The sequence below is a fragment of the Chelonoidis abingdonii genome, chromosome 11 (assembly GCF_003597395.2).
Source record: "Chelonoidis abingdonii isolate Lonesome George chromosome 11, CheloAbing_2.0, whole genome shotgun sequence".
Taxonomy (NCBI): Eukaryota; Metazoa; Chordata; order Testudines; family Testudinidae; genus Chelonoidis; species Chelonoidis abingdonii.
Window position 1 is genome coordinate 56,320,394 of NC_133779.1, and position 27,349 is coordinate 56,347,742.

Sequence of the window (27,349 nt, forward strand, 5' to 3'; positions counted from 1 at the left end):
TAACACTGATAGAGAGATATGCACAGCTGTTTGGTCCTCCTCCCTCTGGATTAATTAATAAACAAAAGTGATTTTATTAAGTATAAAAGGTAGGATCTAAGTTGTTCCAAGTAATAACAGACAGAACAAAGTTACCCAGCAAAATAAAATAAAACACACAGGTCTAAGAGTAATACAGATGCTCCCCAAATTATGCAAGTCAAATTTTATGTAAGCCGGGAACCTCACAATTATCACCCCACACCAAAAAAAAAAAAAAAAAAAAAAGGCGTACGGAACATTTTCTGTAAGTGTGGATTTGCGTGAATTGGGTTTATGTAACCCAGGGAGCGTCTGTATATTAAGAAACTGAATACAGGCAGACTAGACTCCTTCCTAGTCTGGGCCAATCCTTTCCCCCAGTACAGTTATTGTTAGTTCCAGCTCAGGTGGTAACTAGAGGATTTCTCATGACTGGCAGTTCCCTTTGTTCTGTCCACCCCCTTTTATATCTTTGGCACAAGGGGGGAATCTTTTGTTTCTCTCTGGGTTCCCAACCCTCCTTCTAAATGGAAAAGCACCAGGTTTAAGATGGATTCCAGTATCATGTGACATGTTCACATGTCCTGTGAGACTTCATTACTCACTGGCTGGCACCCAGGAAGGCTTACAAGTAAACAGAACTATTTACAACCAATTATCCTAGTTAATGGGAGCCATCAAGATTCCAAGCCACCATTAATGGCCCACACTTTGCATAGTTACAATAGGACTTCAGAGTAATACTTCATATTTCTAGCTTCAGATACAAGAATGATGCACACATACAAATCGGATTAACACACTCAGTAGATTATAAGCTTTGTAAAGATACCTTACATGAGATCTTTTGCATGAAGCTTATTCCAGTTACATTATATTCACGCTTATTAGCATATTTCCACAAAACATATGGAGTGCAATGTCACACCCAAGTCCACAATCCAGTGAGGAACTAATGTTTCCAGCATCAAGGAAGCATTTCCAGGCAGCACAGGTAGCGCATGAAAGCCTCAAGGGAGCTTGGATGGCAGCATGGAGCGACCCACCACCTCTCAGCTCTTCCAATAGGTCCAGATTTGTTGTAGAAGAAGGAATCTTAGCCAAGGAAACCCTTTCTGGTGGGCACAAGGAGGACTGGCATCCCCAGAGACAGTTGGTAATTCCAACTAAGTATAGGGAAAAGCTCTTGAGCTTAGCCCACTATCACCCTACTGGTCATACTGGGGTGAACAGGACCAAAGACCATTTGGGGAAGTCGTTTCACTAGGAGCGAATGGGCAAGGACGTTTCTGCCTATGTCCGGTCCTGTGAAGTGTGCCAGAGGGTGGGAAAGCCCCAAGATAAAGTCAAGGCCCTTCCCCATAATTTTGGAACAGTCATCGCGGCACACTTGCCAATTTCAGCAAAGGGGCACGACAAGGTTTGAGTGTACCCCCTGGACCTGTTGATGCAGAGCACTTATTTTCAAAGCTGGATTAGCACCAAGACAGCAAGAGGCTCAATGTGAGGGAGGATACGCTCAAGAAAATTATGTGAGCGTTTGCAAACCAGGATTTCTGGAAAAGCTACTAGCACTGAGAGAGACAAAGTATACCTTTGTACATTACATTTTCCCCCCCAATTTTACTGTATAAAATGTATATATTATAGACATTCTTTTGTTCCCCCCCCAATTTTTCCCATTTTTTTAATTTTTTTATTTTTAACCTGATTTCATCCTGGTTTTAATGTTTGGAAAATAAACACTGAAAAGTTGCCTATTTTTTATTTATTTATTTTTAACAACAACACCCCCCCCCAAAGCGTTTACTCTTTATGGACAAATCTACTGCAACCACTGTTTGGTGTAGTGGATTTGTTAGGTCTGGGAGTTGTTTGCAAAGAACAGGGAAGGGACCCCATCTTGGTGTCCCACTGTAGTTTGCAGTGTTGGTGTAGTTGAGTGGATCCCAGGATATGAGAGAGACAAGGTAGAGGAGGGAATATCTTTGATTGGACCAACTTCTGTTGGTGAGCGAGACAAGCTTTTGAGCTACATAGAGCTCTTCTTTAGGTCTGAAATTGGGAATAAATTGTCCATAATATTCTACTGGCCCTGTGGGCAGTGATGCCTGCTTCTTGATCTTGGGAGGAGACTGGCCTGTTGTGTCTTCTACCTTACTACGCTCCAGCCTCACAGCTTCAGTATCTGTGATACGTTACTTGGTCAGATCCACTTTGGATCTTACGACTTTGGTTATTAAGCCAGCTTGCACACGTAGGAGCGGAGAGTCTCCCGTTTTGCTGTAAATAGCTTTGTGGTCAGTATATCCCCCAGCAAAGTTTGCCCTTGGCAATGTCTGCTCCCTCTATTTTGTGATAATTACAAGCTCTCGTCTGACTACGAGTGATATGTGCATCACTGGAGTGTCTCCTGGTGGCTGTGTCTGAGGATTAGCTCGGCCTGGTTCGATGCCTCCTACTCAGCTCATGCAGCAGCCCCTCTTGCTCTCTAGGAGTTGCAGTTCTTCCTCTTTGCGGCTTGGCCCTTTGGCCAGGTCACTATACAGGTTTCCCTTGCTAGGATATCAAAGTCTCACTGGACCAGCTATCTGGGTGCCATCCCAGGCAGTCTTCTGATTCAAGACTGTGCCACTTTCTTAGTGGCTGGCAGGGGAACCCGGGACCACGTGCTCCTCTGGGTTCCAGCCCACCCCAGGTCTGCACTGTCCCAAACCTTGCTGGCATTTCCCTGGGCTTCTTTCTACTCCTGCCTCTGCAGCCCCCCATGCTGCAGCCCTTTCTGCAGTCATTTCCTGGGTTCATACAAGCCCACCGCCCCCAGGTGGATCCATCTTCAATTAGTCCTTGTCAATCTAGCCTAAATCTCTCCTCAGGTGCTGCTAGGTTAATTAGTCCATTTCTTAGCCATCTTTGCCCCCTCATACTGCCCTGGCCTTCTAAGAGACCCGTTCTCTATACAACAGATTTTTATCCCAGATCACTCTTTGCCTGCCGGGGCCCCCCAGTATTCACACCCTACACGCTACTGCAATGATGTTTTTCCTGAATTTGCCTTGTAAAATGTGAGCATTAGCCTCATATGTGAAGTTATGAAGTAATTACTCCACCAAGGTTGTCCAAGGCAAAGGAATGTGGGTCGACCTCAATTTACCGATTAGCCAGAAGCCAAGCTATCAGGCAAACCAGAGCGGGTATAGTCCCCATATAGACAACGCTTGGTTGATGGAAGAATTCTGCCTTTGGCATCTCTACTGCCTCTCAGGGAAGTGGATTATGTACACTGACGGGAAAACTCCCATTGGCATAGGTAGTGTCTACATTGAAGCACTATAGCTGCGCTGCTGTAGCATTGTAAGTGCAGACAAGTCCGGAGAATTAACTTGGCTCCTGCATCCCAAGAAACACAGGAAGCACAATCTCCAAGGGGCCTTCCTAACTTTGAGAACAAAGGCAATTCTCTGGGAATACACGGAACAGAGACTCTGTCTTTACCTTTCACCTAAGAAGATGAGGGAAGCCCAGTGCCTCATACTTCTGTGGAAGGCCCTGCCTAACAGACAGTTACTCATGATGGACCAAGAGTAATGGTGAGTGAAACCATCTTAACCAAAGAATGGGCCTTGCTAGAGTAAGTTTTAGACTTTTCAATTCACGTTTTCACTTTTATTTTCTTGTGACCATCTCCACCTTCATTTTTATTTCCTCAGTGTCACTGAACCAAGTCCTTTTGTTAATCAACTTGTCATATTTTAGTCTAAACCAATCCAGTGCTGACTTGAAATGGGAGTGATTGTTAATTCCAGTCAACATGGCAAGCTGCTGGGGACTGTCTCTTTAAAGGAGCAAACAAGCCTCATTATTTCTCTGAGTGGCCCAGAGGGGGTTGGCCACTTTGTGGCAGATTGGGCCAAGAAGAATGTGAGATTGGAAGGGTGGTGAGGTCACCGTAAAGCTAGTGGAAAACAGGGTGGGGCTGTCATGTTGCCAGCAGGCTGCTGGGGTCAGCAGTGCTGAATCAGGGCAGCATACAACACAGGCACTCAGGATACTGGCATGCTTGTCTTCTGGCTGTTGTGTGTGGACTCTGTGTCACAGCACCCCAAAGAATGACACCTACAACTCTCAGGGATAGAGCATCCACTTTCCCAGTACCTAGTTCCCTGAATTGGGCCTGAGATCCATCCCTCTGCTGGTCTCAAGTTGCAGTGGGGGAGGTCTAGGTTGGATATTAGGAAAAACGATTTCATTAGGAGGGTGGAGAAGCACTGAAATGGGTTATCTAGGGAGGTGGTGGAATCTCCATCCATAGAGGTTTTTAAGACCTGGCTTGACAAAACCCTGGCCAGGATGATTTAGTTGGGGTTGGTCCTGCTTTGAGCAGGGGGTTGGACTAGATGACCTCCTGAGGTCTCTTCCACCCTTAATCTTCTATGAGACTGTGATCTCTTCTAAATAGCTTGCAGTGCTCCAACATTTCAAGGGGTTCTGTTTCAGAGCTGGGGCTTCACCATTCATCTTTCTGCTCCTCAGCCTTGAAGTATTCAGCAGTCACATCGTTCCTGTCACAGATTCATAGAGTCCATGGTCAGAAGGGTCCACTGTGGTCATCTAGGCCGACCTCTTTTACAGCACAGGAGAAAGAACTGCTTCCAGATAACCCCTAGAGCAGGTCTTTCAGAAACATCACCTATCGAGTTAAAAATTGTCACTGATGGCGAATCCACAACCACCCTTGGGAAATCGTTCCAATGACTAATTACTCTCACCGTTACATATTTCCACCTTGGTTCCAGTCTTTATTTGTTGAGCTTCAACTTCCAGGCATTGGATCATGTTAGACTGAAGAGCCCACTATTAAATATTTGTTCCTCATGTAGGTACTACAATCAAGTCACTCCTAAGCCTTCTCTTTGTTAAGCTAACTAGAGTGAGTGCGTTGAGTCCATCACTATAAGGGAGGTTTTCAATCACTGCCCCCTTTAGGACACGTATTTACTATCACAGGCCATGGCTATACCTGCTTTGTGACTGTGTGCTGATGTACCTGGGGCAGCCCTCACTGAAAATGTCAATGACAGGGCAGACTGCAAAAAGGAGAGCAGATTCTCCCAAGACTGGTGGGTCACCCTGAAATTAAACTCCTCAACCAGTCACAGACTGTGCTCCTGATCCCCCACACTGGTTATTGAGAAGCTGAAAAAAGAAATCACCCAGCCCCCTTCATTGCATTCCAGTTTAGTGCCTAAAACTAAAGATTTAATATAAAGAAAAAAGAAAGAAGAAGAAGAGAGTTGTTAAATGGTAAAGCAATCACATACATACAGAGACTTCAAAGTCCATATTACAGATTCTTTGCAGTGCTGGTGAGTTTGCTGGCTTGAAAGTCCCTCTGGAACACATCCACAGCTTGGATGGGTCATTCAATTCTTTTTTCAGAGCTTTGTTGGTAGGAAAGTCACTCCAGTTGATGACCCTTGCTTGGTCATTAAACAGGCCAGGCAGTGCTGATACCAGTCTGCCTGGGGGTGTCACCCAGAAACATAGCATAAGTTTGAAATACAGATATACCTTACGTGTCTATAATTCATAATACAAAGGTGATACAAACATATAAACAAGTTTATCATACTTGACAGTTCATAACATCTTTACTCACACCTTGCATGGCGTATCTAGCAGGATTCATTGCAATTTTATAATATTGGTGGTGATAATAATAATATAATATAAAGTGTCTCACAATTCCATACAGCATCACTGTGACCATGAGCTCATTTTTCTGCTGATTTGCAGCCAACTTTTCCCTTTGGTTGTGTGTGACCATAAAAGCAATATTAGCATCAATTGTCAAGTTATTACGCCCAAAAATACCTGCACGCATTGTGTCTGATGATCCAACTTCAGCCCACTTGAATTCCCCAGGCTGTTTCATGTCTACACGAGACCGAGGGATCTCGGACAACGTGCCCTCAATGCCGATTGGAGACTTTCCCCTGCAGGGGAGAACTATCTTTAGTTCTATTAAATTGGACTGAACCATGGTAAACTGAGACGTGGCGTTTCTCCACTCTCATCAACCTCTGTAGTATGGTATCAAAGAAATTGTGAGCTGAAAGGGACCTCGAGAAGTTTTCAAGTCCAGCCCCCTGCGCTGAGGCATGACCAGGTAAACCCAGACCAGCCCGACAAGGTGTTTGTCCAACCTGTTGTTAAAAACCTCCAGTGACAGGGATACCACAACCCCCCTTGGAAGCCTATCCCAGAGCAGAACTCCCCATAGAGTTGGAAAGTTTTTCCTGATATCTAACCTCAATCTCCCTTGCTGCAGATTATGCCCATTACTACTTGTCCATGTTTATGACCAGTATGTATGACCCTGTACCTAACCACTAACTTTGTGCTGTTACCTACTGCATATAGAAGAGTTAAACTGCTTCCCCTAGAATAGAGGTACAAGGCTGAGGCATAGCAGCAGGTTGCCTGGCCTGACACGAGACATTAAACACATGGGGCGATGCCTCGTCTTTGGATGATAGGATTAGGGAGGTAAATAAATCATCAGGCTGGAAACCAAATGTTTTTGCTAACCAAGGTAAGTAAATAGGTCAGTAAGTGACAAGACAGAATGTCTGAGCTAGCTAAGATAAGAGGGAGAACTCCCAGGGAAATATTTACTGTGAACAAATTCACAGTGGACAAGATAAGTTAGGAATGTAGAGGTGAGGTAAAGAGTAGGTCGAACATGGACAATATGTGCCCAGAGCATGCTGCACAGGGATTTGTTCCTACAAAGTGACCAAGCCAAGCCAAGCATATGTGATGCAATATGTAGTGATTACAATGAGATGTGTAAATGTATTTGAAGGGAGAGAGTTTCTGTGTAACTTGGGAGCAGTGACATGCCCACCATCCACCCCATCTGTGTTTGCATTCCACCTGCACATCGCAGGTCACAGAATGCCACCCATCCACCTGGGAATCTCTGGCTGAGGGATTGAAGTTCTCAAATCTTGATTTAAGGACTTCAGGTTAGAGGGACTCCACCATTTACTCCAGCAAATGGTCTGTGCCCCGTGCTGCAGAGGAAAGCAAAAGCTTCCCAGAGTCTCTGCCAATCTGATCTGGGGGGGAAACTCTTTTTTATAAAGGTTGATCATGCCAGACCAACCTGATCTCTTTTCTATAGCTGCATATTTCCCATCCACCCTCCTACCATCCTGCCCTCCTTTGGGACAACTTTCCCTGGGCTTTCCTCTCTTGACCCAGTCACCCCAAATCTCTTTTCCAAGGAATTAACAGCTCCCTGCTCCCTGGTGCCTTTCTATGGCTCTCTGGCACATTGGCCAATTCAGCTGACTCTACCACTGGGGCAGGTTCTTTATAGAGCGTCCACCTTGAACTCTGATGGACAAGCATTCCACAAGTGCTCTGGATCACCCTGGTACAATGCCTTTTCCCGTGTCTGCTTTGTGCCCTGGCTACTGGTGCTCTGAACACTCCTCCAGTGTGGGGAGCAAATATTTAGCAACAGGCTCTTCCATCAAGCAGAGGAAGGTCTAACACCATCTGCCGGCTGGAAGTGGAAGAAGCTTCATGAGGTCAGACTGTAACTGAGGTGTAAATTTTGAGCAGCGAGGGGAATGAATCGTTGACACCATTTCCCCAGGGGCATGATGGATTCTCCATCACTGGCCATTTTGAATTCCCGGTTGGATGCTTTGCTAACAGATCTGCTCAAGGGATTATTGTGGGGCAGGTCTCTGGCCTGTGTTATCCAGAAGGTCAGACTAGATGGCACAATGCTCCCTTCTGGCCTTGGACTTCGTGACCCTATGAATCTGCCTCCTGGCACAAGCTTTCCTTCCTTATTCGATGCATTTCCCTGAATTTCTTTCTATAATGCCCAGGGGTCAGTGTGATACTGCTTTTCACTGGTCCATCCATTGCTCCATCCTTTGGTGCATCTACCTCTTGTTCCATCCGCCATCCACTGCTCCCTCTTTCTCTCCCTCTCTCTCTAGCTATTCAGAGAGCAGGACGGGGGCTGAGTAGGGGGCTCCAGGCTGCAGAGAGTAGGGCAGCAGGGGCTTAGAAGGAGACTGTCTATTTAGCCACCTGCAAAGAGAAATGGCTAACTAACTAAGATGTAGGTGGGAGAAAAATAACGACACAGAAGCAAATCCAAAGCCTTTGCCAGAAGCGTTTATTGATTCATAGATTCTTAGAGCACTTTCAGTTGAATTCACGATTCTCCTTCACTTACTATCCCAAAGTGTTGCTGTGCATCTGTGTGTTAAACACCTGTTGCACCCCACCCCAGAGGAGGCTGCATCTCAGCGCTGGGCGAGCCATCCCCGTGCGGCTGTTCCCAGCTGCCCCACCCCAGAGGTGGCTGCATCTCAGTGCTGGGCTAACCATCCCTGTGAAGTGTCACTGTGCGGCTGTTCGGCAGCTGCCTCCCCAGAGGTGGCTGCATCTCAGTGGCAGGTAAAGCGACCTCAACATAAATAATTTGCATAACACTTTGAGACAAAAAGGGGCTTGGTAATATTAGTAAAAAACACGGAGAGTTTTGAAATCAGGCATTAATTTGCATCTAGACTAAGATCTTCAGCTGGTGGAAATCCATTGCTGGGTCTACGCTGATTGACAGCAGCTGAGGACATCCACAGCCATAGTGTTTAAACAGCATCTCTGCATTGCAAGCAATCCACAAAGTCAGCTGCTCTGCACAGGGATCTAGGGAAGGGAATTTAGTGCTTGTGCTAAGCTGGGATCCGTTGTGTCTTAGAGCCTGGTGGATTTCCAGAGGGCGACCTGAATCCTTAGAGGGCTTCAGAAATTCATATCTCAGTCGTAATCTAAAAAAATAAAATAAAAAAGAGTGTGTGTGGGGAGGAGGTTAAATAAAGCAACCACTTAACTTCCTCTTCATTTGAGAGTCAAAATTCTGCTATTCCAAAAATACAGGGGTAGATGGGCCCATGGGTCTGAAGTGGGGCAGTGGTGGGGGGATACTGGGCCCATTGATCTGATCTGGGATGGCAATGGGGGTTGAGGGAACAATATTAGGGTAGATGGGCCCATGGATGGCAGGGTGAAGGTGGGATATCAGGTTAGATGGGCCCATCGATCTGATCTGGGGCAGGGGATACCAATCTGAAACACTGGCCCCTTAGCTCCTTTGGACCCAGACTCTTGGTTCTGCTCTGCCCCACATACCATCCTGGGGGTTCTCGGAGAATCTCCAGTAGCTGAGGACCTCGCCGATGTTGTCCAGGACTGTCCCATCAGGCAGGCGCAGGTCGTCGGCGCTGTTCCCGTTGTAGTTCCCGCAGGCGGCTTGCACCTTCCTGGCTAGCTTCCCATCAATTCTCACCGTTACATCCCCACTGGTGCTGAAGAGAACCCGCAGTGCCGAGCCCTGGGCCACGGTCACCACGTTCCCTGCCCGACTCACTGACACGGCTCTGGAGGGCCTGGCCGGGAGCTTCACAGGATGCCCATTCACCTGGAACATACAAATGGAGAGGTCACTGCCAGAGATGCCAGAGAGACAAAGAGAGGGGATAGAGAAACACCTCAGACTGAGGATAGAGGGTCTGCATCGGGTGGGTACAGAGACAGACATTGTAAGTGCCAGGGATGAAGGGTGGATGGACAGACATTGCAGATGGCATGGATGGATGGATGGACACTGTAAGTGCCAGGGATGAATGGATGGATACTCCAGGTACAATAGACAGACGGATGGTTAGATGGACAGATGCTATAAGTGTTATGGATGGATGGACGAGTGGCTGGACATTGTAGCTGGCATAGATGGATGGATGGAAGGATGGACATTGCACATGGCATGGATGGATGGATTGATGGTGATGGGAGATACAATAGATGGATGGTTAGATGGATGGACAGATGCTATTGATGGATAGATGGATGGACAGACACTGTAGGGGCAATAGGCAGACAGACTGACAGGCCCCCAGTGGCACCTCCCCAGCATTTCCCCTTACCAAGACTCTGCCATTGCGGTTGACCAGGATGGTGAGCTTGTGAAAGTAGACGGTGACGGCTGTGACTCTGGGTGCACGGCACTTTTTGCAGGTCTGGAACTCTACCACCACCCGGAACCAGCTGGCGGCCCTGGTGTCGATGAGCGAGGAGATCTCATAGGTGCCATCCAGCGGCACCTTCCCTGAGACCCCATCGTAAGAGGTGAAGACGTCACCTCGGGTGATGGTGCAGTTCCCGTCCCGTCTCACACAACCCCATCGGCCTTGGCTCAGCTCGCAGAGCTCTCCCGCTGGGCACTGGAATGACTGGCACACCACCCCTCCTCTTGGGATGCACCTGCACCGCTGCCGGCACCGTCGTGTGAGCACCCTCTCACCTGGCTGCCAGGAGAGACAGACACATGGTCGGACAGAGAGCAGACTCTGGGGTTCTATCTCCAGCTTTGGAGGTGGGAGGGGAGTGGTGCTTAGAGCTGGAGAGAGAGGGCTGGGAGCCAGGATCTGGGAGGGGAGTGGGGTCTAGTGGGTTAGACCAGGGGGGCTGGGAGTCAGGACTCCTGGGTTCTAACCCCAGCTCTGGGAATCTCCAGAATGGAATGTTACATCCTTTCTGATTTCATAGTAGCAGATTCAGACTGAAGGATTCCAACGTTAGGGTATTTTGAGCCATCCATCCCCATTCACACCCCTCCGTCCATCTCCCCACAGCCCCCTATCTCTCTCTGTTCCCTCCTCACACATCCAGTCCTGTATTGAACCCCTGGTTCCCCAGCTCTGTGTGGGGCAGCTGTGGATTCTCATTTGAGTCCTTCTCTGCCTCCAGATGCCTACCGCGCTGGGCTGGCCCTGTCGGGTGAGGGCTTACCTTGTAGTACCTGCCCTTGCGGAAGCAGTGGCAGTGCCGAATGGAGATGCACTCGTTGCCAGCCCAGAAATAGCCTTTGTTGCACTGGCACCCTTCAGCGCAGATCTTGGGGCACTTGGTGATGTTGGCCACCCCTTTGCAGCCGCTGGAGCAGGGGTTGGCACAGAGTTTGTAATGGCTGTTGGCTGGGCAGTTCTTGGCTAGAGGGGAAGAGAGGGGAATGGAGAGGGTTAGTGCATAAAGGAGGGACGGAGAGGGAATGGAACAGTAGGAGGGGGGAGAAGGGGTTTTATAAGGGTGTCCTCTTTCTGCTACTCTTGGATGAATGGGTGGATGGATGGACAGATGCTGCTGACGGATGGAAGGATGGAGGAGGGGATGGATGGAGATACTGAGGATGGATGGATGGAGCAAAGGAGCAGTGGAGATATTGCAGATGGATGGATGGGGATACTGCTAGATGGATAGAGGCAGGAATGGATGGATGAATGGATAGACAGAGATACTGTTGATGGATGAAAGGAGGAAGGGATGAATGGATGGACAGGGATACTGCTCATAGATGGATGGACACAAATATTGCTGATGGATGGAGGGATGGCTGGCTAAACGGAGATACTGCTGATGAAGGAATGACAGAGATACTGTAGATTGATGGATAGATGGACAGACAGAGATTCTAGGATGGATGGAGGAAGGGATGGGTGGATGGATGGACAGATTCTGCAGATGTATGGATGGAGATACTGTGGATGGATAGATGCGTGGATGCAGATACTGCTGATGGATGGATGGATGGATGGATGAACAGATACTGTGGATAGATGTATGGATGGTCAGAGACTGCAGATGGATGGATGGAGGTATGGATGGATGGACAGTTACTACGGTTGGATGGACAGAGATATTTCAGATAAAGGGATAGATGGTTGAATTGGTGGATAGATGAAAAGAAAGCTATTGTGGGTGGCTAGCTGGTTGTATACTGCAAAAGGATGAGGAGAGAGATATCATAGATGGTGGAATGGCTACTGTGAATGGATGGGTGGATAAATACCTTGGGTGGAAGGATCTGTGGAGAGATGGATCCTGAGCAGGGATGGAGGGACTGAGAGAGAGATTTCAAACAGATGGATGGATGAATGTGGAGGGAAGGATACTGAGGAAAGATGGATGGACAGTTGGGTAGAGATATAGATATTGTTTGTAGATGAATGCTGGGGATGGAGAGGAAGGAGAGAGAAATAGATTCTGAAGACAGCTGGATGCTGTGAATGGATGGACCAAGAAAGAGGTGGATGGAGGGATGCAGAGACAAGCTGTGATGAAGTTGGGGATTTTTGTAGTGTTTTACATGAATAGTGTGAGTGTGCCTCAGTTTCCCTGTGTGTTGCATGTTTAACAAAGTGGTGGGAGAGGGTTTGTTGTTGCACAGGAACAGGGGTGACCTCGTCTATCAGCCAGGACCCCTGAACAACAGCCTGGAGCTGGGGAACCCTAACAACCGGTGACCTGGTGACTAAGAGGCCCACCCCAGCTTGGCAGTCAGCTGGTTCTGGCCAGTGGGAGGACAAAGGGCTGAGGCGAGAGGACCCAGATGACCTGACCAGCCAGTTCCAGCCAGAGGGGAACAAAGAACTGAAGAGAGAGGGACCCAGCGACCTATTTACCTGGACAGAAGACAAAGGACAGGGGAGGAGCTGTTGGGGCTGGTGATATCCGATGCCCAGCTGGACTGGAGAAAGAGAGAGAAGGCAGAGCCTACCTGGATGCAGGAGAGACTTAGATGTGCTGTGCTGAATGAGGACAGGCCTGAGGCTCTGAAAGTTTCCTGTGCTGGGTTCAGACGCTCAATAAACCCTCCTGTTTTATGCTGGCTGAGAGTCGTTCTGGGGTAGAGAACAGGTTGGCATTATTCCCTCTGGGAGTGGAGGCCCCTGGAGTCCAGAGCTAGTGGGGGCCCACGGCAAGAAACAGGCGTGCTAAGGCTCAGAGAGGTGCAGTTATTGGAGGTGGAGGGGCTTAACCCCTGAGAGAGAGTGGACCCCCGAAAAGGGTGTCGCATTGAAAGGGGTTTCCCCCAGAGACCGTATGGGGCCAAGAGTGGGCCAGACCTGTGAGTCCATGACACAAGCAGAGGGATATCGAGGAGGTTTCAGCCACAGGCAACACTTACGGCAGAACTTCTTGGTCCTCCAGGGCTTGATTTTGACACCAGCGGCCTGGCAGGCAGTGACATAGCTGTGGATGGACCTGCACATCAGCTGCCGGTTCCCCCCAGCTTTACACAAGTCGTGCACGCAGTTGTTGAAGAAGACAGTGGGGTTGAGGGTGGAGTAGCAGGCGCTGAAGGGCCCATAGGGTGCCCGGATGATGCCGCAGTAGTTATTGTGGACATAGCTTGCCTTCCGGGACTCCTGGCAGGCAGGGCAGACCAGGCTGGCACAGCCGTGGTCACACACTGCCCCGGGGACTTTCACCCTCCAGGAGACACCCAAGTCCCGCAGGTCTCGGGCCAGGTGGCCGTTGGGCCGCAGGAGATCGTCATGTGGTTTGCCATTGTAGTTGCCACACAGGCCACAGGTCTGTCTACGGTAGCTCTTGGGCACAGTGATGGCCAAATAGTAGTTCAGGTCAAAGGAGATGTGCAGGCCAAATTTTGTGTGCAACACCACATTGGCACCATGGTAGTAAACACGCACCAAGCCGCTCTCCAGCTGGAAGGGAACGTAGTAGGAGATGCCATCCACCTGGGGCAGGGGAGAGGAGAGAGTGGGTTTAATAGGAACTGTGGCATTTACTGTATAAGGCAGCTACTGCCTATGATAGGCACCCTTACATATCCTTCCATCCATCCCATTCCCATTCCCCTGTCCATCCATCCATCCACTTTTTCCGTCCATCCAGCCTCCCTTGGCTGTCCAGCCATCTACCTTCTCCATCCCATCCCCCTTGTCCGTCTACCCATCCACCTCATCCATTTTGCCACCAATTCACCCACTCATCTTATCCATCCATCTGTACACGCTCCCTTCCATCCATTCATCCATCAGTATCCACCCACCCAATGAGCTGTATCCATTCATCCACTAATATCCATTTATGCATCTCCTTATCCACCCATTAATCCACCTATTCACCAGTCTAGTATCTATCTCTCCACCCTTCTCTCTCTGCATCCCCTTATCCTTCCATCCATCACCCTCCTGCATCCCTCCATCCCTCTTCTCCATTTCTCCATCCCACCTTTCCCCCATGCCCTGCCACCTTTGGCAGCCAATCAGAGACAGAGGCTCCCCAAAAGCCCGGTGTGCGCTCTTACCAGGACAACGCCATTCCTGTTCCGCACCAATGTGAATGTGCGTCTGTAGACAATGATGGACACAGTGTTGGTGACAGCAGCCTTGCTCCTGCCCAGCCGTTCATTCTTCACATGGATTGCAAAGGAGGGCAGGTAGCCCTTTCGGACACAGCTCTTGGCAAGGACGTAGGTGCAGTTGCCTTGAAAATCGAAGGGGAAGCCATCGAAGGTCAGGTAGTGGGGGTCACCGGCAGCATGGCATGTGCCAGTCCTGGGCACCACTGGGTGGCACTTCTGGATGCCATCCACTACCCGGCACTCCTCGTTGGGGCTGCAGGAGAAATGGTGGCATTCCACAATCCCTCCTGCCTGGCATGAACACTTCTGCTTGCAGAAGCCATTGGGGTAGAAGGTCTCGCCCGGCTTGTAGTAGAAGCCCCGGTGGACACAGCCGCACTGGGAGAGGGGGACGCACTGATCACCGCTCAGCACAAAGCCTTCGTTGCACACGCAGCCCTCCCGGCACTTGCTGGGACAGCGGGTTGGGACGTAGAGACTGCGGCAGGTGGCCGGACAGCTGCTGGAGCACATCTTGTAGTGGCTGTTCTGGGGGCAGGGTGGCCCTGAGAAGAATATCAGAAAGATGCGGATGTCCCAGTTTCCTAGTGCTGACCCTGACCCCTATTCCCGTGATCCTCTCCCCATCCCCTCTATGCTCCCAAACCCCCTTCCCCTCTTTTCCATCCCCCAACAACCCATCCCCTCCTCCCACATGTCCCTGCCCCTCTCCCACCCAACCAGAGACTGGGGAGAGGACCTGCCCCTTGGATCCTACCCCATCCCTGGACGGCTGGGACTGTGAAAGTGTCACCAGCTGGCTTGTCCGTGGGAATGTATTTATACAGAGTGCCCAGTGGGAATCAAACCTGAGACCCTTGGATCTAAAAGCTCGAGTCCCGGGGGTGGGGGAAGAGATGACACATCATGCAGTGGGCACACTCACGGCAGAATTTATTGGTCCTCCACTCATAGATCTTGGCACCAGCTGCTTGGCAGGCTGCAGCATAGCAGGCGAGGATGTGGCAGACTACACTCTGGTTGTCCTTGTGGGAGCAGCGGTCGAAGATGCAGTCTTTGAAGTACCCCTCTGGGTTCACCTTGTTGTGGCACTTCTTGAATGGGCCATCTCTGTTCAGGAGGAGCCCGCACTCTTTCTTGCCCTTCCTGTGCTGCTTCTCCACCCTTGCTATGTCCATGCAGTCTTCTTTCTCCATCTCCATGCAGCCTGGGATGTCTCGGGCCTTCCAGCTCCTCCCAAAGTCCGATGGGGTGGGTGCCGGCAGCAGGTTGCTCATGGTCATGTCATTGTCATCTTCCCCATCAAAATTGCCACACAGGCCACACACTGTGCGGCCATAGGTGACTGGCACCTTCACCCGGATGTGGTTCTGGCCATCAAAGGTCACGGTTAGGCCAAAGGCTGTCTTCACTACTATGTCCCAGCCCCGGTGATAGGCCGAGATCTTGTCATAGTCGATATTGTAGGGGAGGTTGATCTGCAGGCCGTTCAGCTGTGGAGGGCAGCAGTGGGATATGAGGGGAGAGAGAATACTGCAGGATTAAAACTGATCTCTGGCCATGGAAATGTCTTTAGCCCAAGAGAAAACACCCATCAATGTCTAGGTGAATACAGATCCCGCTCAGTGGGGACAGGACTGAGACTGGAACATCTTGTACATCTTTGACTCTCAGAGCCTAATCCAGAGTCCTTAGTATTTAGTCAGTAGTTTTTATTAATTACTCATGATTCATTCCTTACTCAGGAGTTATTCATTCCCTACACACTACCTACTTATTCCTTACCCCTTAGTAACTAAGGGGTGGGCAAACTTTTTGGCCTGAGGGCCACATCTGGGTATGGAAATTGTATGGCAGGCCATGAATGCTCACAAAATTAACAATTCATATTCAAACAAGGACATAAGAACGGCCCTACTGGGTCAGACCAGAGGTCCAATCTAGCCCAGAATCCTGTCTTCTGACAGTGGCCAGTGCCAGGTACCCCAGAGGGAATGAACAGAACAGGTAATCATCAAGTGATCCATGCCCTATCGCTCATTCCCAGCTCCTGGCAAACAGGCTAGGGACACCATCCCTGCCCATCCTGGCTAATAGCAGTTGATGGACCTTTCCTCCATGAATTGATCTAGTTCTTTTTTGAACCCTGTTATGATCTTGGTCTTCACAACATCCTCTGGCAAGGAGTTCCACAGACTGACTGTGTGTTGTGTGAAGAAATACTTCCTTTTATTTGTTTTAAACCTGTTGCCTATTAATTTCATTTGGTGACCCATAGTTCTTGTGTTATGAGACGTAGTAAACAACACTTCCTTATCTTAACAACACAAGATTGTTTCAAAATCAACAATATTAAAATAATTCTGTTGAACAAGGCGCTGTTAGAAAATTACTTTACTGAGCTGTTTGTTGATTACTCTCTCCTTACACGGTAGTTACTCATTACCTACTAAGAAGTTATAACTTCCTTGCTCCTTACTCAGTATTTGTGCCTTATGCATTCCTTACTCAGTATTCACTACTTACTAAGAAGTTATGCCTTCATCAGTGTTTATGCCTACTTTGTACTTACTCACCTCTTACTCCGTAGTTACGACTTCCTTTCTGCTTACTCAGTACTTACTCATTCTTTCTCAGTATTTACTTGCTATTTACTCATTCATTATTCATGACTTACTCATTCCCTACTAGTTGCTCAGTAGTAAGTTAATTTCTTGATCCTTAGCCAGTATTTATTCACTTCCTCACTCCTTACTCAGCACTAGTTCCTTGTTTAGTAGCTACTCATTACATATTCCTTACCCACTATTTATTCAGTACTTATTAGCTACTCGCTAATAACTCCTTATTCATTCCTTACTCAGTAGTTTCTCTTTACTCATTCTTTATTCTGTATTTACTCACTCTTTACTGGGTAGTACTCCTTGATGTCAAAAGAAGGCACCTGCATCTGTGTAGCTGCATGCAGTGACTGCACACTTGCCCTGCAGTGACTAGTGACCAGGGCCAGACCCATGGGTTTGACGCCCCAAGCAGCCAAAAAAAAAAGAAGTCGCGATCGCGATCAGTGGCAATTCAGCAGGAGGTCCTTTGCTCCAAGCGGGAGTGAGGGACCCTCCGCTGAATTGCCGCCAAACACCTGAAAGTGCCGCCCTGCTCCGGAGTTGTCGCCCCAAGCACCTGCTTGATAAGCTGGTGCCTGGAGCCGGCCCTGCTGGTGACTTACCCTGCAGCGACTGCATCGTTACCTTGCAACAACTGCACACTTAGCCTGCAGTGACTGCACACTTACCCGGACTTTTCCGTGGATAATGACAAGCTTCACTCCGTAGACCTGGATCTCTACCACCTTGGTGCCAGAGCCACTCTGGCTGCCCTTTCTCTGGTACTGCACCAGGACCTGAAACTTCACCAGGCTGGAGTTCTTGTGGCACAAGCCAGCCAGGAGGTAGACACAAGTGCCACGGAAGTCGTAGTGGAGCCCGTCGAAGGTGATGTAGTGTGACTCCCCCAGGGCAGAGCAGGTTCCGTAGCGGGTGGGGTAGCAGCTCCGGATGCCGTTGGTCACCCGGCACTCCTCACCCTCCTGGCACCGGGAGAGCTGGCAGGTGACCTTCCTGCTGTGCAGGTTGCACTGGCACTTCTGCTGGCACTTCTTATCCCCCCAGAAGTGCTCTCCGGGGGCGTAGAGACGCCCCTTGTGGATGCAGCCACAGCGCCCTTTGGGGATGCACTGACCCCCGTCCAGCATGTAGCCCTGCTTGCACTGGCAGGTCTCCATGCAGGGCAAGCGGCACTTGTCCAGGGATGCAAAGTTGTTACATGTGGAAGGGCAGGCGGAGCCACAGAGCTGGTACTGGCTGTTTTCTGGGCAGGGCAGAGCTGTCAATGGGAAAGGACACCAGCGTCAGTGGTTACTTCTCCCTAACAAAGCCATGGCCACTGGAGTCTCTGCTGCATTACACAGGAGCCACAGGGTCTCCTCCTGCTGTGCAGACACAAGCCTGGGCTTCCTGAGCTAAAGGGGAATCACACTCTGTTGACAGCAGTATGGGAGGTATGACACACAGCTGTTCAAATCTGATTCCATCCAGAAGTGGGTGTGGGCATACACACACAGAGAGACCAGATGCAACACATCCTGCGAGAGGTGGTAGTTATTACACATGCACACTGCAGACAGTATATTCATCCATCCAATCAGTTACAGTTCATCTCCATCCACAGCATACATCTAACTGCCCTTCTGCAATATCTATCCACCCATCTTCCATATCTCTCCATCCATTTGCGGTATCTATCATCCATCCCTCAGTCTATCCAGGTGTCTTCCATTTGTTCTATCTATGTGTTCACCTCTCCATCCATCCATGGTATCCACCCATCAATCTAATAGATGTGTCTGTCCATATATGCATCTACTCTGACTATCCACCCTTCTGCAGGACCTATACCTACCCTTCCATCCAGACATTTACACCACTTTCCATCATATTGGGACCCAGAGCCCCATGCTGCTGGAAACCCAACAAAATGCACCCATTGGACAGAACACCCATGTCCTCAGCCCTTCCCCATGCTCCCTGCACTCAATGATATGGCTGCCCATGGTCCCATCTCCTCTTATTACTCACGGCAGCCAGCCTGCTTCCTCCAGTCTTTCACCACGGCGCCCTCCCGCTGGCAGGCGTCCACGTAAGTCTTGAGCGCCCGGCACAGGATCTGCTTGTAGCCATCGTAGGTGCAGAGGTCGGCCACGCAGTCATCAAGGAAGGCTTTGGGGTTGATCAGGGCATGGCAATGCCGGAAGGGGCCATTTTGGGCTGTCTTGGTGATCAGACCACAGTAGGCCTCTCCACGGTAGCGCCTCACCAACTCCGGCGAGCAGCCCCAGCACTTTCCCTTGCAGCCATGCCGGCATTGTCTGTCACCATCCTCCACCTTCCAGCTCTTGCCAAACTCCACGGCATTGGCAGCGGGGTGCCCCGAGGGGGTGAGGAAGTCATCACTGGGGTCGCCATTGTAATTGCCACACAGGCCACACAGCTGGCCCAGGAAGGCCTTGGTGACCTTGACCACCAGGTAGTAGTTCCAGTCGTAGTAGACCTTCAGGCCGAACTCGGCCTCCACAACCAGCTGGCCTCCCCGTTGGTGGAGCCAGAGTTTCCCATCGTGCAGGGAGACGGGCAGGCGGGTCCGCTGGCCGTTCACCTGTGGAGGGTTAAGGGAACAGCCTCCATCAGGCTAAATGCCAAACACCAGGCTGAGGGGAAGAGCAGCCTTGCAGCTAAGGCCTTGGCTGGGGTATTTGGAAACCTGAGTTCAAGTCCCACCTGTGCCACTTGGGCTCTCCCTCAGCATTGGTTTGGGAGCTGGCTAGGCCTCAGCAGTGTTAATTCCTGGTTCTGTCCCTTGGACTAGGGTGGGATTTTTTCCCACCACCCTTTATAAGGCATCTGGATGCCAATTTCCCTTGGAACCAGGCAGCCTACCCGGCAGAACTCAGCCATAATCTCCCAGTGCAGTGCCACGACCTCCTCCACTGGAGCATCTAGGCCCCTTACAAGCATTAATGGAATTAACTTCGCAGCCCCTGGGAGGGAGAGCAGGGCCATTATCCAAAGAATACAGGGATCAAACAGAGGATCTGTGGCACAGCAGGGAATTCTAAACCAAGATCTCCTACCCTGTAGGCTAGTGCTGCAACTTCCTCCTATTCCTGTTCAGTTTGTGAGGTCTTGGGGGCAGGGAGCATCTTGTGCTGTGAGTCTGGGCAACGCCCAGCACAACGGGGCCCTGAGCTCAGCTGAGGCAGGGCCTGTCTTGTGCTGTGAGTCTGGGCAGCGCCCGGCACAACGGGGCCCTGAGCTCAGCTGAGGCAGGGCCTGTCTTGTGCTGTGAGTCTGGGCAGCGCCCGGCACAACGGGGCCCTGAGCTCAGCTGAGACAGGGTCTGTCTCACGCTGTAAGTCTGGGCAGCGCTCGGCACAATGGGGCCCTGATCTCAGCTGAGGCAGGACCTGTCTTGTGCTGTGAGTCTGGGCAGCACCCGGCACAATGGGGCCCTGAGCTCAGCTGAGGTAGGGCCTATCTCATGCTGTGAGTCTGGGCAGCGCTCGGCACAATGGGGTCCTGATCTCAGCTGAGACAGGGCCTGTCTCATGCTGTAAGTCTGGGCAGCCCCCGGCACAAAGGGGCCCTGATCTCAGCTGGGGCAGGGTCTGTCTCTTGCTGTGTGTCTGGAAAGCACCTCACACATCAGGGGCAGGGATTGTGTCTTGCTCTGTCTGGGCAGCACCCGGCAAAAAAGGGTGGCCACTGGACGCATCTGATCCACTTTGTTATAGTCAGTGGAACCTGATTCTCCACTTGCACACAAAGGTGTAACTCCATTAGCTCCAGTGGAGTCACTCCGGATTTACACCGGGTGAGTGAGAGGTGACTTAGCCCGATTGACCCCAATGGCATGGCTGTGGGTGGTGCTGAGTTCCTTACCCTGGCGAGCCCGTACTCGTATTTGACCATGGTAATGTTGTAGTGGTAGGTCTTGACGGTGACCTGGCTGACGAAGGAGACCCGTGTGTTGTCGCGCTTCTGGCTCTTGGCGATGATGTGGAAGGCAGGGATCTTGGGCTTATGTCTGCAGGTCTTGACCACAGTGTAGCTGCAGGTGCCGTGGAAGTCGTAGCTGTGCCCGTCGAAGGTGTGGTAGTGGGGGTGGCCTGAGGCCCAGCAGACGGGCTGGGAGCGTGATGCCGGAACGCACTGGGGCCAACCACCTGCCACCTCGCACACCATCCCTTTGCTGCACTGGACAGTGTCACAGGATTTGTGGGTTGGCACGCACTTGGGCCAGCCATTCACCACCTGGCACAAGGTGCCCGGTTTGCAATACATACCATCACAGGAGGGTTTTTTTGGCATGCACTTGGGCCATCCATTCACCATCTGGCACACTGTTCCTGGTTTGCAACGGATGCTGGCACAGGAGGGTTTCCTTGGCACACACTGTGGCCAACCATCCACCATCTGACACAAGGTATCCGGTTTGCAGAGGATGGTTTCACAGGAGGGTTTCTTTGGCACACACTGGGGCCAGCCATTCACAATATGGCACACAGTACCTGGTTTGCAACGGATGCTGTCGCAGGAGAGCTTCTTTGGCACACACAGAGGCCAGGTGTCCACCATCTGGCACACGGTGCCTGGTTTGCAATGCACACTGTCACAGGAGGGTTTCTTTGGCACGCACTTGGGCCAGTTGCCCACCATCCGGCACACAGTACCCAGTTTGCAATGGATGCCATCACAGGAGGGTTTCCTTGGCACGCACTGGGGCCAACCGTCCACCATCTGACATAAAGTATCTGGTTTGCAACGGATGTTCTCACAGGAGGGTTTCTTTTGCACGCACTTGGGCCAACCGTCCAGCATCCGGCACACGGTATCTGGTTTGCATTGGATGCCATCACAGGAGGGTTTCTTTGGCATGCACTTGGGCCAGCCATTCACCATCTGGCACACGGTGCCCGGTTTGCAGGCAGTTTTAGCACAAGATGGCGGAGACAATGGGGCAGCTCTGAAAAATCGCATGCACTTGGGCCAGCCATCTATGGCCTTACACACAGTTCCTTCCTTGCAATGTACTCCGTCACAGGCTGGTGGGGTGTGCACACACTCTGGTTGGCCATTCACCAGTTTGCACACAGTGCCTTCTTTGCACTTGAAGTGATGGCAGGATGGCACTGGGACACAATTGGGCCAGCCGTGAACGATCTCGCACACAGTCCCTGGTGGGCACTGGAAATTCAGGCAGGATGGTGGCACGGGAACACACTTGGGGCCATCTTTCCCCATCTCGCACATGGTCCCTTCTTGGCACAAAAAGGCAGCACATGATAAAGGCGGGGAGGAGACACACATGGGCCAGCCCTGAAGCATCTCACACACCATGCCCTCTTTGCAATGGGTGTTCTGACAAGATGGCACAGGGAGGCAGTTGGGCCAGCCGTTTACCATCTTGCATGCTGTTCCTTCTTTGCACTGGATTTCTTTGCAGGATGGTGGGATGTGAACACACTTAGGCCAACCATCGTCAAGCTTGCACACAGTCCCCTCTTTGCAGTGGGTGTTCTGGCAGGATGGCACAGGGACACACTTGGGCCAGCCATCTTCCTCCTGGCAGAGGGTCCCCTCTTTGCAGTGGGTATTCTGGCAGGATGGTACAGAGACACATTTTGGCCAACCATCTTCAACCTTGCACACAGTGCCCTTTTTGCACTGTGTGTTCTGGCAGGATGGCATAGTGACACACCGAGGCGAGCCATCTACTACGCTGCAAAAAGTCCCCTTTTCGCAGTGGGTGTTCTGGCAGGATGGCACAGGGATACACTTGGGCCAGCCATCTGTATCTTTGCACACTGTGCCCTTTTTGCACTGTGTGTTCTGGCAGGATGGCACAGGGACACACCTAGGTGAGCCATCTACTACGGTGCAAAAAGTCCCCTTTTTGCAATGAGTGTTTTGGCAGGATGGCACAGGGATACACTTGGGCCAGCCATCTGTGATCTGGCACCTGGTTCCCTTTTTGCACTGGATGTTCTGGCAAGACGGCACAGGGACACAGTTGGGCCAGCCATCTACTATGCTGCAAAAAGTCCCCTTTTTGCAGTGGGTGTTCTGGCAGGATGGCACAGGGATACACTTGGGCCAGCCGTCTATGATCTGGCACACAGTGCCCTTTTTGCAGTGGGTGTTCTGGCAGGATGGTACAGGGATACACTTGGGCCAGCCATCTATAATCTGGCATACAGTGCCCTTTTTGCACTGGGTGTTCTGGCAGGATGGCACAGGGACACACCTAGGCAAGCCATCTACTATGATGCAAAATGTCCCCTTTTTGCATTGGGTGTTCTGGCAGGATGGCACAGGGACACACTTGGGCCAGCCATCTATATCTTTGCACACAGTCCCCTTTTTGCATTGGGTGTTCTGGCAGGATGGCACAGGGACACACTTGGGCCAGCCGTCTATGTCTTTGCAAACAGTGCCCTTTTTGCAGTGGGTGTTCTGGCAGGACGGCACAGGGATGCACTTGGGCCAGCCGTCTATGATCTGGCACACAGTGCCCTTTTTGCATTGGGTGTTCTGGCAGGATGGCACAGGGACACACTTGGGCCAGCCTTCTATGATCTGGCACGCAGTGCCCTTTTTGCATTGGGTGTTCTGGCAGGATGGCACAGGGACACACTTGGGCCAGCCATCTATATCTTTGCACACTGTGCCCTTTTTGCAGTGAGTGTTCTGGCAGGATGGCACGGAGATGCACTTGGGCCAGCCGTCTATATCTTTGCACACTGTGCCCTTTTTGCATTGGGTGTTCTGGCAGGATGGCATGGGGACACACATAGGTGAACCATCTACTATGGTGCAAAATGTCCCCTTTTTGCAGTGGGTGTTCTGGCAGGTCGGCACAGGGATGCACTTGGGCCAGCCATCTATATCTTTGCACACTGTGCCCTTTTTGCAATGGGTGTTCTGGCAGGATGGCACAGGGATGCACTTGGGCCAGCCGTCTACAACCTGGCACACGGTCCCCTTTTTGCAGTGGGTGTTCTGACAGGATGGTACGGGGATGCATTTGGGCCATCCATCTATGATTTGGCACATGGTACCCTTTTTGCAATGAGTATTATGGCAGGATGGCACAGGGACACACTTGGGCCAGCCATCCATGACCTGGCACACGGTGCCCTCTTTGCAGAGTGTGTCATGGCAGGATGGCACAGGGATGCACTTGGGCCAGCCATATATCATGTGGCACACTGTGCCCTTTTTGCAGTGGGTGTTCTGGCAGGATGGCACGGGGATGCACTTGGGCCAGCCGTCTATATCTTTGCACACTGTGCCCTTTTTGCAGTGGGTGTTCTGGCAGGTTGGCACAGGGATGCACTTGGGCCAGCCATCTATATCTTTGCACACTGTGCCCTTTTTGCAGTGGGTGTTCTGGCAGGATGGCACAGGGATGCACTTGGGCCAGCCATCTATATCTTTGCACACTGTGCCCTTTTTGCAGTGGGTGTTCTGACAGGTTGGCACAGGGACACACTTGGGCCAGCCGTCTGTATCTTTGCACACTGTGCCCTTTTTGCAGTGGGTGTTCTGGCAGGATGGCACAGGGATGCACTTGGGCCAGCCGTCTATGACCTGGCACATGGTCCCCTCCTTGCAGTGGGTGTTCTGACAGGATGGCACAGGGACACACTTTGGCCAGCCGTCTACGACCTGGCACATGGTTCCCTTTTTGCATTGGGTGTTCTGGCAGGATGGTACTGGAACACATTTAGGCCAGCCATCTATATCTTTGCACACAGTGCCCTTTTTGCAGTGGGTGTTCTGGCAGGATAGCACAGGGACACACTTGGGCCAGCCATCTACAACCTGGCACATGGTCCCTTTTTTGCATTGGGTGTTCTGGCAGGATGGCACAGGAACACATTTAGGCCACCCATCTATGATATTGCACACTGTCCCCTCCTTGCAATGCGTGTTCTGGCAGGATGGTACGGGGATGCATTTGGGCCCACTGTCTGTCATCTGGCAAAAGGTCCCATCCTTGCAGTGGGTGTTCTGGCAGGAGGGCACAGGGACACAGCTGGGCCAGCCATTCTGAAGTTTGCACACAGTCCCCTGTTTGCATTTGATGTGATGGCAGGACAGCAGGTTGGGGACGCACCTGGGCCAGCCGTGTACAATATTGCAAGTAGTCCCTTCTTTGCAGTACACTGAGTTGCAGGTTCGAAAGTCAGGGATGCAATCTGGCTCTCCATTCTTGTCAATGCACTGGTACCCCCTTCGGCACTGCACCCCACTGCAGGGATCTGGGTGCTTGGGATGCTCGGGACTCACAGCTGAGGAAGAAAAATACACACAATTAATTGAAAAGGCCACCGTGGAAGAATCACTCTTGCTCAGAGCAAGACCTGCCACTTGAGTGGTAGCTAGCGAGAGCTGGAAACGATGTTGGTTTCTGCAAACAGCAGTGTGAGACAGGATGGCACAAGTACCTACCTAGGTCAGCCATCTATGGCATTGCACATAGTCAGCCTGCATCTGTCTCCATTAGTTGATTCTAATTAAGCCTGTGTGTCTGTCATGGAGGTCATGGGAGCATGAGTGATACATCTAATACGCAGGGGAAGGCTGTGCCTCCCCAAACACCCCCACGTTGCCTTGCCCATGTTCTGTGCGGAGGTCCCTTCTTCCTGTTTGTTGGCCTCAGCCCAGGCAGGCTGCTCCTCTTCCAGGAAGGGAAGCCTGCTGGGGCTGGGGCTTGGGCGGCTGGGACTTGGAGTAGCTGAGGATGTCCAGTGTTGGGAGGGCCCCTGGCACAGGGCCTGTGCCACCCAGTGCTCCAGGGCTGGGAGAGGGGTTGGGGGGGCCACATGCCACCCGCCTGCCCAGTGGTCTGTGGCTGGGGGCTATGCAGTGTCTGGTGCTCTGAGGCTGGGGGTGGGGGTGGGCTGCCGGCCCAGTGCTTTGGGGCTGGGGGAGGTGCATGTTCGCTCAGTGTTCCAGGCCTGGGGACCACCTGCCTGTCTAGTGATCCAGGGCTTGGGGCTGCAGAGGGTGTGTCTGGGCTTGGGGAGAAGGAGAAGGGAGGGACGGGGCCTCAGGTGGGAAAGGGTGGGCCAGGCTGGGGGCTAGCCTCCCCAAGCCACTGGTACACCACTGCCCATGCACGCAAGTCATGGATTTCGTGACTTTCCATGACCTCTATGACTTCTGCAGCCAGTGTGTCTGGCTAAGGGGCTGCCTAAGCCGGGCAACCTCTGGGTCAGCAGCAACAGCAGTTTGGGTGTGGGAGGGGGCTCAGGGCTGGGGCAGGTTTATTGGGGTGCAAGAAGCTCCCCGGCTCCCACCGGCATGTCCCTGTAGCTCCTAGGCGGAGGAGCCAAAGGGCTCTGCGCACTGCCCACGCCCGCAAGTGCTGCCCCCGCAGCTCCCATTGGCTGCGCTTCCCAGTCAATGGGAACTGCAGAACTGGCGTTTATGGTGGGAGCATGCGGAGCCCCCCTGGCTTCCCCTCCCTTGAGGAGCAACAGGGTCATCAGTGGGAGCCAGGAAGTTCTCCCCCTCAGGTAAGCGTTGTCCCCACCCCAACACCCTGCCCCAGCCCTGAGCCCCCTCTCCCCCCAGCACCTGTGCGGGTCCTGGGTCGTGTGCCACTGCCCATCCCCGACCAGCACCAGTGGGGGTCCTGGGCCACCCCTGCCCAGCACCCGAGACCCCTGTCCCAAATTTTATTTAGAGGTATATAGTAAAAGTCATGGACAGGTCATGGGGTGTGAATGTTTGTTTACTGCCCTTGACCTGTCCATGATTTTTACTAAAAATACCCATGACTAAAATGCAGCCTTAACTCCAATATGTAATACATCAAGGGGCTTAATGTCTGGGGATGAGGTGGGGAGATCTATGAAACTGAAGGAGAACATTGGCACAAGAACCAGTGTGGAGAAACTGGCCATGGTTGGAAATTTTAATCACTAAAGGAGAGAGGCTGTGGAACAGAACTTCCACTAGGAATTGTGGGGGCTGTGATCCAGAAATTTCTTGATTCCAGCTGGTGGGGGGTCCTAGAGTTTCACAGTCAGAGGTATGCATATTGAGTTTACCAAAAGGTGGCATGTGAGGTCTCTACCAAGATCCCCAAAACCACTGGTTTTCTTAGTTGTTGCGAAACCTACGTATGGATCATGTTTAAGGAATTACATATCCGTGCCGAAAATGTTCTGAAAGCCTGCGAAATACGGCAGGGCCCCATGTTATGAAAGAATTGAACTTGACATAATTCAGTTGTGTATTGAGCCACCATTACCTGGAAGTGAGAACACCATGGAGACAGGAATAATTTGGTCTTTGTCTAAGTAGAGCAGACAAAACAGCTGCACAAATTCAGTATTGCTAACAAGGAAAGATAAAGTAACAGATTCACAGGAAAGGAAAGGAATGTGGATAGCTGATCTTGAATCTGGGTGTCTCTGACTATGAGTGCTTTTGTTTG

At 51.2% G+C, this 27,349-nt stretch overlaps 1 protein-coding gene across 1 annotated transcript; it reads right to left on the minus strand.

The window, feature by feature from the left end:
• Positions 1 to 8,874: 8,874 nt before the first annotated feature.
• Positions 8,875 to 25,366, minus strand: LOC116839063 (IgGFc-binding protein-like). Its single transcript, XM_032804717.1, has 14 exons — positions 25,354 to 25,366; positions 23,758 to 25,193; positions 21,989 to 23,610; positions 21,451 to 21,862; positions 20,779 to 21,372; positions 18,919 to 19,495; positions 17,577 to 18,166; positions 15,210 to 15,777; positions 14,228 to 14,829; positions 13,082 to 13,655; positions 10,906 to 11,105; positions 10,041 to 10,421; positions 9,247 to 9,535; positions 8,875 to 8,885 (listed from the first exon to the last, which is right to left on the minus strand). Exons 1-14 carry the CDS (start codon positions 25,364 to 25,366, stop codon positions 8,875 to 8,877), a joined length of 7,869 nt encoding a protein of 2,622 aa, XP_032660608.1.
• Between the last annotated feature and the right edge of the window lie 1,983 nt (positions 25,367 to 27,349).

Coding starts and splice junctions, on each gene's coding strand:
- LOC116839063 (XM_032804717.1), bottom strand. Junction 19,496..20,778: donor ACGAGTACGGGCTCGCCAGG/GTAAGGAACTCA, acceptor AACCCTCCACAG/GTGAACGGCCAGCGGACCCG. Junction 9,536..10,040: donor ACCGCAATGGCAGAGTCTTG/GTAAGGGGAAAT, acceptor TGTATGTTCCAG/GTGAATGGGCATCCTGTGAA.